This window comes from Gavialis gangeticus, unplaced genomic scaffold (assembly GCF_001723915.1).
Source record: "Gavialis gangeticus isolate Ggan-Ray unplaced genomic scaffold, GavGan_comp1, whole genome shotgun sequence".
Lineage (NCBI taxonomy): Eukaryota > Metazoa > Chordata > Crocodylia > Gavialidae > Gavialis > Gavialis gangeticus.
In genome coordinates this window covers 47,127,669-47,138,718 of record NW_017728993.1, presented here as the reverse complement: position 1 = coordinate 47,138,718, position 11,050 = coordinate 47,127,669, and the positions used below count along the sequence as shown (strand labels likewise).

Sequence of the window (11,050 nt, the reverse complement as noted above, 5' to 3'; positions counted from 1 at the left end):
AGCTGCGAGGCTCGGGGCGTGCTAAAGGGGAGGTAGGAGGCACGCATAGCCCATAAGGCTGGAGTGCACCAGGCCACCCGTAGAGAGTAGGGGCGTGGATTATTATAACACCTTGTACTAGGAGATCAAAGGCAGCCTCCCATATCAAGCTAGATATCATCAAAGACGTGGCAGGCGAGAATCAGAGGGTGCTGGATCTCCTAATTTGGCACGGCAGGGGGTGCTAGCGGGATCACAGCTGCTCCTAGGGCCCACTCCGTGACAATATCAGTGGCGTATCGGATCGGCGCTGATAAAAGGAAAATTAACATTATCGACAATCATTTTTTTTTTTTTGACTGGTGTAGCTTATAATGTCACTGATAAATGCTGCATACATGTGCGCTGCCACAGCATGCACATGGCCAGGAATGCAGCCCAGCAGCTTGGAGAGTAGTGTCCAGCCAGTAACTCGGTGGGGGGGGGGGGCAGATAGAGGCCCCCACAATGAGGGAGTAAGGGAGTTGGGCAGGGACAGGTGCTGCCCAGCCAGGGCAGTGAATGCGATCCTAGGAGTGAGATGGAGCTGCAGGTGGCTTGTCCAGGGGGTCTGAGACAGTGGGGAGGGAGCAACGGCTCCCTGCCACTGCGTGCATCCCTAGGGGTGGCATGCGGGGCATATGCTTCCCTGGTTTTGTGTGTGGGGTGAGGGCGGGCTGTGGGCTTGGGGCCAGGGGCTGTGCCAGCCTCTTCCCAATGGGGTGGCTGGGTCAGGGCTGTGCTTGGGGCCAGTGGGGGTAGGGTGGGCAGTGGCAGTTCTGGGAGGGGTGGCTACGGGGTGGGCTATAGCCATCCCAAAATTCCCAGTAGCCACCTGTCCCAGTGCTGCCTCTGCATGCCCCACCCCCACCTGCCCCAAGCACAGCCCTGGCCCAGCCCCTGGCCTCAAGTCTGCAGTCAGCAGCCTGCTCTTGCCTCACACACAATTCCGGGGGGTCACATGCCCCCATGCATGCCTCCCCTGGGGATGTGCACAGCATTGGGGAGCCCACTCCCACCCAACGTGCCTCTCGGATGAGCGCCCCCCAGCTCTATCCCGCTCCTGGGGTCATATTCACCGCCCTGGTTGGGCAGTGCCTGCCCCTGCCTCACTTCCTCCCTCACTATGGGGGCCTTGATCTGCCCTGACCCCGCCTCTTTCCTTCCCCACACCTCTTCTCCCCCTCAGACTTACCGGCCAAATGCTGCTCCAGCCTGCTGGGCTGCATTCCTGTCAATCAGCTACCAGATCAGTATTCGCCGATATGGCTGCTTAATAATCGGCCTTCGGTATTGCTCAAGAAAATCTTTATTGGTGCACCCCTATACAGTAGCAGGGTTTTTAACACATCCTAGCAAATGGAGAATAAATTATCTTGGGGATCCTGGGCATGTCCATTAGATGTGAAGATATGCTAAAGCCCACATGTACTTCTCTTCATGGTGGGTGCATCTACATGTGCAATTAATGTAAAGGAATAAACTCCAGTGCATATCGTACTGGAGTTTATTGCTCCCAGGGATGCTGTTTGAATGTGTGCCTGAGACTGCGCCATGTTGAATGAAGGCGGAACAGCTCTGGCTGGCAGGGCGTCCTGGTAGTTGACCTGCCAGCCCGAGGCTGCTCTTACGTGGTTCAACATGCTGCGGAGGGGCTGGCTGAGGCATGAGGGCATTTCAGTTCAAGCCTAGTGAGCAGGTAGCCCCTATACTGAAACATCCTGGTGCCTCAGCCAGCCAAGTCAGCATCTGTATGTATGTTGCTGCACACTAAAAGAACTCTTCAGCAGGATAGTACTTGTATTTACAAGTACCAACCTGCTGCAGAGTTTATTAGTTTACTGTGGCCTAATAGAGCCATACATGTAGACACTGAAATGTTTACTGCAGAGCTAATTATGCAGCTCCACAGTAAGCCTCTTGTGTAGATGCCCCTGGCTACTATTTATATTAGATTAAGTTAGGGTTAGTGTGCTGGCATCTATTACAATTGCATTTTCATTTGGTAGTGTGGACATGCCCAAGGCCTAAATTTATGGAATTTAAATTGTATTAAAATGCATTTCCTAATACTGTTGTTAATGTCAGGATAAGTTTTATAGCAACCAAGCAAAGATAACTTAGTACATGGAAGGTAAAATCTTGTTACCTGGAATTCAGTAGTGTCAAGGTCTTGCTCAGAATTGGTAGGAGATTTTAGTTATAAATATTAAAAGTTTATTTTCTCTCTGTGTCATACTGCCTGTGCCCACCTAAACTTTTCATAAGGTCAGTCAGAATTCTTTCTGTGTGGTTTGCACAGCTTATCCTGTTGCTTGGAAGTAATTTGGGTTAAAGAACCCAAATCAAGAAAACACAGGTCTGTTCTTTAATAACAAATGCTACCATTTTCTCCATATGCATGAGTTGCCCTCTGTTTAAAAAAATAGTATATGCTGCTTTCTACCAATAGAAACAAAAGCAACCCCCTCCAACAGTAGACTACCAATTTAAAATGAACACTTTAGAATAGCTGTCACGCACTAATTTAGCAGAAGATTTGGCAACACATTCTCATACATCCTGTACTGTAATTTCTAGGAATGTATTTCTGTCAATACAATATTTACTGCTGGTTTAACTGGTTGAGCTGAATGAAATTCAGAAGTAACAATACAGCAAAATGATATAATTCTTAATATATTGATATGAAGCTCAAGAGTGTAGAGTAGTGATTCTCAGTCAGGGTACTGTGGCATCTTGAACTATTGTAGATCCTTTTAAGGTTGCCATACAATATCAGAGCCATTTGGAGTGCAAACGTATACATGTGATTCACAAGATAAACCCAGAGATTTCAAATCTTTCTTAGTCCTTGTGAGTTCTTTGCCACAGAAAAATTGTTCTATTACCATATTTACCTGAATCCAAGACAACTTTGAATGTAAGATGAACCTTCAGTAGTTAAATTCTGTACATGGGAAAATGAATACATTTGTTATAATTTTCCATGTATAGAATTTAATTATTGGAGGGCCACCTTAAATTTCTCCTCTCTGTACCTCTGTGGCGGGAAGCAGCATTTAGGGGGGCAGTCAGTCGGGGAATCAAGCAGTCTGACCCTTTAGAACCAGCTCTGGCCCCAGCCCTGGGATTGGAGCCAGAGTTGGGGTGGGGTAGGAACCGCTGTGGCTCTGATTCCATCCCCAAGCTTGAGTCCAGGTTGGGGCTGGGCCTGGAGCAACAGCAGCTGCCCATCACCCAGACTTGTACTCAAATCGAAGATAAGGGACTTTTCTCCCCACATTGAATGGGGTAAAAAATCTTCGTCTTGGATTTGAGTAAGTACACTGTCTTTTCTACAGTGTAAAGATGAATGAAAAAAAAAGAATTAAAGCTAAGAGGTGGCATCTTCCAATGGGTGCCATGAATCTAGAATATTTGAGAAGCACTGGTGTAAAGGAGTTCAGCAGTGCTACAGCTTTAGTTGCATTTAAAAATGGTTTGCTTATTTAAACAAAGAAAACCTGTTCAAAGATATTTTAGAATAAAAACAAGATGCTGTAGACAGTATGATTAGGGGCCTACCTAAATTGTGGTGGAAATTCATGAAACAGCAGCACCTTTAATCTCACTCTTTTTGCTGTGCCCACCTGACACTGAGTGGCTGAGATTCAAAAAATGTAGCATTAAATGTCTCTCCTCCACTCAGTGGCAGGTGGAGTGGGGGAGGCCTTCAGTGGACAGCATGAAAGAGCAAGTGGTGCAAAGGCGCCACTTTGCCGTGATCTTCCACCGCAATTAAGGTAGGTCCTTAGATATTATGTTCTTTCTGTTAAAACTCGCTTTTTGCTTGCTTAATTGTTCTTTGACTCTTGATCTGTGGCTTGGCTACAGATAAACATCTGCTTCATTAGATGCATTCTTTGTTCATACAAAGGCTTTGCTTTAATACTTAAAATCTTTCTTTATAGCAATTCTGTAGAGATGTTGGCTATTAATGTAAAGCTAAAAGACTCAACACAGAACACTGAACAACACCTAAGATGTGATGTGCTTCAATGTCTTCTGTTTTTTATAGACACATGAAAGCTTATAAACAACATAATAAAGTATTGTCTGAACAATTTCTATATAGTGCAACATATTTTGGCATCTAGAAGTATTTATTTTGTTATCTTCAGTAAAAGAGGTTAAGCATAATCAACTTTTCGTTCTAAAAATGAGTGAGTTTAGTGGGTTTTTTTGTTTCAGTTTGGTGTCATTAAGGTAGTCTTCAGTGATTTTTATTAACATTTAAATATTCTTGTTTTGCTTTTTCTAGGTTATCCTCTTCATGCACCTGAAGCCTACTTTCCCTATTTCAGGAAGCACAATGTTACATCCATCATAAGGTTAAACAAAAAAATATATGAGGCAAAGCGTTTTACAGATGCTGGTTTTGAGCACTATGACCTGTTCTTCATAGATGGAAGCACACCAAGTGACAGCATAGTGCAGCGTTTCTTGAACATCTGTGAGAATGCTGAAGGAGCTCTAGCTGTGCACTGTAAAGGTGTGTGAACATATTATATAGCAAAGTATTTCTAAGCTTGCAGTACAAAATAAGAATACATTTCACTAATAATGAGGACTGCAAATTAGAAAATTATTTTCCTTGAGTTTTTGACCCTGTACAGGTTATTTTTTATCTGTTGAAAATCCACATTAAATTTTTCTATGCTATACTACATTTTTCATTATTTGCCAGTCTGTGCTATGCATTTTTAAAATATTGCTTAGTACAGTATAACCTCATAAATCTAGCATGCTCGGGACTGAGCACCTGCCGGAAATTTGAAAATTTTGGATTTTTTAAACCAGAGTGGCAGTTGGTCACGGAGCGGGGCTGGGGAGGGAGGGTAGCAGTGATCAGTACTGGGGCAGTGGCCACATGCAGAGTGGCAGCGTGGGGTAGTAGATGGTGGCAGCAGCTGCCGTGTGCAAGCTTCCTCCTCTGCCGCTCCGGGACTGGCCACCGCTAGTCTCCGATGTGCCAGATTTTCAAGAATTCCGGATTTTTGATATCCAGATTTATGAGGTTATACTGTAGTACTGTTATTACTTATGTTTGGTGAAAAATTCTCATTGATGTTTATGTCAGTTGGCTAGTAGTTGGCAAGGACTGTGTACCTCTCTCTATACTTCTGGATGTACTACTTTTGAATTTTGACAGAGGAATATGACTTTCTAAAATGTTAAATACAATTTTTCAGGTACCACTTTTAGCCTGGGAAAAAGGTAAATATTGAGTACCTAATATTGACCACACCATGATCAGTCTTCCTCAGCTATCTAGCATTGTGCTTTTAGCTTGCGTTGATGACTTACTGAACTCTTTATTTTTGGTCATCTAATATAGTTTATGTATCCACAAACTGAAAATTTTAGGCAAGGGAGGTGGAAAGTTGGTCTAATAAAATTAGATCACTAGACTCTTCCTTTGGTCACATGTAAAATAAGTGGTTTCACTACTATGTCTTTCAGTTTAAATAATTCCACAAATCAAGGAGAATAATAAAGCAAAAATTACCTTATTTTGTTCTTGAGATCCAACCTTTATCCCTTTGCTTGGGGTTACTTAACTTTCCAAGAAGTTGGATGGCAAGAATGCTGTTCCTTGATGAATGTAAATGGGTTGTTGTTTTGTATTAAATGTGAAAGTTGTTAGTTAAGTGAAAGTTCATAAATTTTGACAATACTGTGGTTGATGCAGGAACAATAGCTACTGGATGTCTCTGCATTGTAAACTATTGTAAGTATTTTATTGGAGAAGCAGACTTTTTTTTATAAGTAAGACATTACCCGCTAGGATAAAGTGCAGGGCATATCCCTACTCTACTGCTAATTTGCTTTTGTCAAGGTCAAGACACTTAAGTTCTCTGTGCCTCCATCTTTCCCCCTCTGTAAAATCAGACTGAATATTGTATTTATATAGGTTTGTAAAGTGCTTTAAGTTACGGAGATGGGAAGAGATATGCCAGCTTGTATTTGTTACTAGTCATACACATTAGCTAACATTATATTAATAACAAACTGCATTGATATTAATATATGATGATTTTGAAAAGTTAATGCAGGACCCAATCCTACAAGTATTTAAACACATGCATGGTTACTTCCAGGTTTAAATGTTTGCTGAACATGGGTGGCAATTTGCAATGGAGGCACACTCACCCTCATCTAAACCGTCAAGTGGGTGCGAAACTGGTTGTGGTTAGGATGCAGAGAGTCCAAATTAATGGATCGGTGTCATCCTGGTGAGATCTGGGTAGTGGCAGACCCCAGGGGTCAGTACTTGGCCCAGTGCTGTTCAACATCTTCATCAATGACCTGGATGAGGGGGGTGAAAAGCTCATTGGCCAAGTTAGCAGATGATACCAAGATATGGAGTTGCATGGATACACCCACAGATAGGATGCAGACACAAGCAGACCTAGACAGGCTGGCATGTTGGGTAGAACAGAACCAGATGAGGTTCAACGCAGAGAAATGCCAAGTGCTGCATCTGGGAAGGAAGAACCCGCAACACACCTACAGGTTGGGCAATGCTAACCTGACCAGCACTACAAATGGGGGTACTACTCTGGGGGTAACAATAGACCCCAGCATGAATATGAGCCGGCAATGCGATGCAGTAGCCACTAGGGCCAATAAAACTCTAGCATGCATCAATCGATGCGTTTCCAGTAAAACCAAAGAAGTGATTCTCCTGCTTTACTCAACATTGGTGCAGCTGCAGCTGAAGTATCGTGTCCAGTTCTGGGCACCACACTTCAACAAGGACATGCTAAAGCTTGAGAGGGTCCAGAGAAGGTCCATCCATATGATCAGAGACTTGCATGGCAAGCCATATGAGAAGAGGCTGAGGAATTTCGGACTCTTCAGCCTGGAGAAAAGAAGGCTGAGAGGGGACCTTATTGCAGCTTACTGCTATATCAGAGGCATGCATCAGGGGCTCAATGAACAACTATTCACCAGGGTGCCCTGGGGGAAAACTAGAAACAACGGCCACAAACTTCTGGAAGATAGTTTCAGGATGAATATTAGGAAAAACTTCTTCACATCTGGGGTGTCCAGACTATGGAAGAAGTTCCCCCCAGAGGTGGTGCAATCATTTACCCTAGTGGTCTTCAAGAGAAGGCTGGGGTCACCTGACCCCAGATGTCTTTCCTGCTTATGCAGGGGGCTGGACCCAATTATCCTTTGGGGTCCCTTCCAGCCCTATGATTCTAACAATTTTTTTAGAAACATTTTTTTGCTTGTAGTTACTAGTTTATTATAGGGTGTTAGCTAAACTTTTCATATTTTATAAATGTTGTTTATAATTATTTTCTTTTTAAAACATTTGAACTGGAATGATGGAAATTAAAATAATATTCACTTTTATGCACTTTGTTCTGCACTTTAGTTTAACAGTTTATCACAATTTTAATAAAATTATATCATTACAGAGATGTGATACTTGGGGGAAAGCATTTTCTATTTCAGAATGTTGAATTGCATGTGTATGCTTGTATATCAATATTTATTTTAATGCTTTTGCCTCTTGCAGCTGGTTTAGGGAGAACAGGAACGTTAATTGCCTGTTACATAATGAAACACTATAGGTTCACACATGCTGAAGCCATCGGTTGGATAAGAATGTGTCGGCCAGGTTCTATTATAGGACCCCAACAACACTTTCTGGAAGAGTAAGTACAGCATCTTTTGTTATTGAAGAGGACCTACTGCTCCTAACCATTTATGTCCATTTCTTTCCTGATCTATCTATTCTATCTAATCCAGTGGCAGCCAATCTTCTGGGCTCAGGGGCCAGATGAGTAGTATGGGGTCAATCCGTGGACCTAATCCTGTGTGGGGTCAGTCTGTGGGCACAATCCAACATGTCAGTCTAACCCTGTGCACCTAGATCTGCCTACATGCCAACCTAATCTATTGTGCAGGGCCATATTTTCAGCTTGCAGGGCTCCCCACAGGTCTGGAAATATGGCAGCAGGGGGGTGGCAGTTAACGCTGCAACTGCTTCCCTGCATTCATATTTCCTTTGGGGACCTCAGTGAGTCAGAAGAAGCAGCTCCACAGCCTGGATCTAGCCTGCAGCCGAAGGGTTGAGCACTTCTGATCTAATCTGTTAGGATGTTATCATGCTGCCCCATCACTATAATATCAAAGCATCTTACATGTAAAATCAGTGCCAATTGTGAGGTCTCTAAAGGACTTTATGGAGTCTCTGGTACGTCTTACTTTTTGGGATCAAAAGGCACATCATTTTTGGAGAAAGTAAGCCTGTAGTTATCAAAACAGGATGAATGTCAAATAGCAGTATTTTATGGATGTAGCAACAAATATATTTTGCATGAAGGATCAATTTTAAACATTAACATATAAAAAAATAGATCATATAAAAATACAAAGTTGCATCTTCTGTGCAGGATGCAGAAGCATAAGGAACAGGGTGGGTCAAACAAAAGCGAGGGAATGCTTTCCCTCCCCACCTTACTTGGTCCATCAGTACATCTTTTGGTGGGACAGGGCATTTATTGCACAGCAGAAGAGGATCCACTCCTGGCTGTAGGTTTCAAGCTCCCCTAACTGGCAAGTACTGGCATGGCAAACTCCTGCACTGCTTTTATCCCCTTTGGACAGTTGCCCCTTGAACATCAAGCCAGGAATATTTTAATTGGGCAACAGTATTCTTCAGTACCTGTTGTGCAATGAAAATAGCATACGTCTAGGTCCCCTGGCAGATAGCTTTATAGCTTGTTCATTAAAGTCAATGGCAAGAGTCCATTAAGGTTAGACCAGGTTGCCCTGCACCAAATCTGCATATATATTTTTTGGAGCATCCCAGGACTTGTGACAAAAACACCCAATTCCAGTCATGAGTGGGGGTGTTAATTAGCACATGGAGTACACACACATACTGAGCAGTGCTCAGCTGGGCAGTCACCATAGGTTGAAATGCTGTTGACTATGGTGGGGCCCAGCCTAATGAACTATAGAGTTAATCACAAGGCTTTTGGCTTTGGAATAATATCATGCATAGTTTGTATTATCTCTAAGTGAGTGCTAAAGTGCTACTTAAAAGTGTGTTTATGGAGTACCTGTGCTAAAACTTGCATCAATTAAAAAAAAAAAAGGTACCATGCATCAATTCTGGATGAACTAAGTGCATAGGTAGTATATTCATAGACGTTAGGGCTAGAAGGGACCTTGAAGATCATCAAGTCCAGCCCCCTGCCCCAGGGGCAGGAAGTCAGCTAGGGTCAAAGGACCCCAGCAAGATAAGCATCCAAGCGTTTCTTGAATGAGTCCAGAGTAGGTGCCTGCACCACTTCTGGAAAGAGTCTATTCCAGGTCTTGGGGGCACGGACCATAAAGAATTTTTTTATGTCCAGCCTAAAACGGCCTTGTAGCAGTTTATAACCATTGGTCCTTGTTTTTCCTTGGGGTGCTCTGGTGAACAGATGTTCTCCCAGATTGTGATGTACACCCCTTATGTCACCAGGTCCCCCCTGAGCCTGCACTTTTCCAGACTGAAGAGTCCCATAGCTCTCAGCCTCTCTTCATAAAGCCTATTTTCTTGCCCTCTGATCATGCGCGTGGCTCTCCTCTGGACTCTCTCAAGCTTCTTGACATCCTTCTTGATTTGTGGAATCCAGAATTGGATGCAGTACTCCAGCTGCGGCCTCACCAAGCCCGAGTACAGCAGGAGGATGACATCCTGAGATTTATTTGAGAAGCATCTATGGATGCAAGCCAGAGTTTGGTTTGCTTTGCCAGCTGCAACATTGCATTGGTGGCTCATATTCAATCATGACCTCCAAGTCTCTTTCAGCAGTGGTGCTAGCAAGCACAGTAGTGCTGAGCCCATATGCATGCTGCGGGGGTTTTTTCCCGAGGTTTAATACCTTACATTTATCAGTATTGAACGTCATCAGATTAGTATCCGCCCACTTACTAAGTTTATCCAAGTCAGCCTGGATCACTAACCTGTATGCATGTGTGGATACTATGCCCCAAAGTTTAGTGTCATCGGCAAACGTAGCCAGTGTGCTTCTGACACCAATGTCCACATCATTGATAAAGGTGTTAAAGAGAACTGGTCCAAAGACAGAAACTTGGGTGACACCACTGGTCATGGCACGCCATAATAATTCACTACCATTGACCACTACTCTCTGGGTCTGACCTCAGAGCCAGTTTCCCAGCCATCAGACTGTGGTGTAGCTGAGGCCACAGTTGGCCAGTTTTTCCATGAGGAAGTTATGGGATGCCAGATCAAAGGCTTTTTTAAAGTCCAGATATATGACGTCAGTCTCTTCTCCCTTGTCTAGGTGAAACATCACCAAGGAGAAATGCAAAGTGGTGCACCTAGGGAGGAAAAATGTCCAGCACACCTATTGCCTAGGAAATGACCTGCTCAGTAGCACGGAAGCAGAAAGGGGTCTCAGAGTCCTAGTGGACTCCAAGATCAACATGAGTCGTCAGTGTGACGAAGTCATCAGAAAAGCTAACTGCACATTATCGTGCATCGGCAGATACATGACAAACAGAACCAAGGAGGTGATGCTTCCCCTCTGTTGGACGCTGGTCAGACCACAGTTGGAATACTGCATCCAGTTTTTAGTGTCACACTTCAAGAGGGATGTGGATAACCTGGAGAGGGTCCAGAGAAGGGCCACTCATATGGTTAAGGGCTTGCAGGCCACGCCCTACGAGGAGAGACTAGGGCACCTGGACCTCTTCAGCCTCCGCAAGAGAAGGTTGAGAGGCAACCTTGTGGCTGCCTATAAATTCATCATGGGGGTGCAGAAAGGAATTGGTGAGGCTCTACTCACCAAGGTGCCCCTGGGGGTCACAAGAAATAATGGTTATAAGCTAACGGCAGATTTAGACTGGATGTTAGGAAGAACTTCTTCGCAGTTAGAGTGGCCAACGTCTGGAATGGGCTCCCAAGGGAGGTGGTGCTCTCCCCTACCCTGGGGATCTTCAAGAAGAGGTTGGATGG

The 11,050-nt window shown here is 44.0% G+C and overlaps 1 protein-coding gene across 2 annotated transcripts in view; it reads left to right on the top strand.

Annotated features, from left to right (window-relative positions):
* Window positions 1-11,050, top strand: part of CDC14A (cell division cycle 14A) — a 203,199-nt gene that overhangs the window by 124,534 nt on the left and 67,615 nt on the right. For both annotated transcript variants that reach the window (XM_019501693.1, XM_019501692.1), the window contains exons 9-10: window positions 4,322-4,552; window positions 7,592-7,730. In XM_019501693.1, the coding sequence (XP_019357238.1) occupies window positions 4,322-4,552; window positions 7,592-7,730 (370 nt within the window). The remainder of the gene's footprint in view (window positions 1-4,321; window positions 4,553-7,591; window positions 7,731-11,050) is intronic.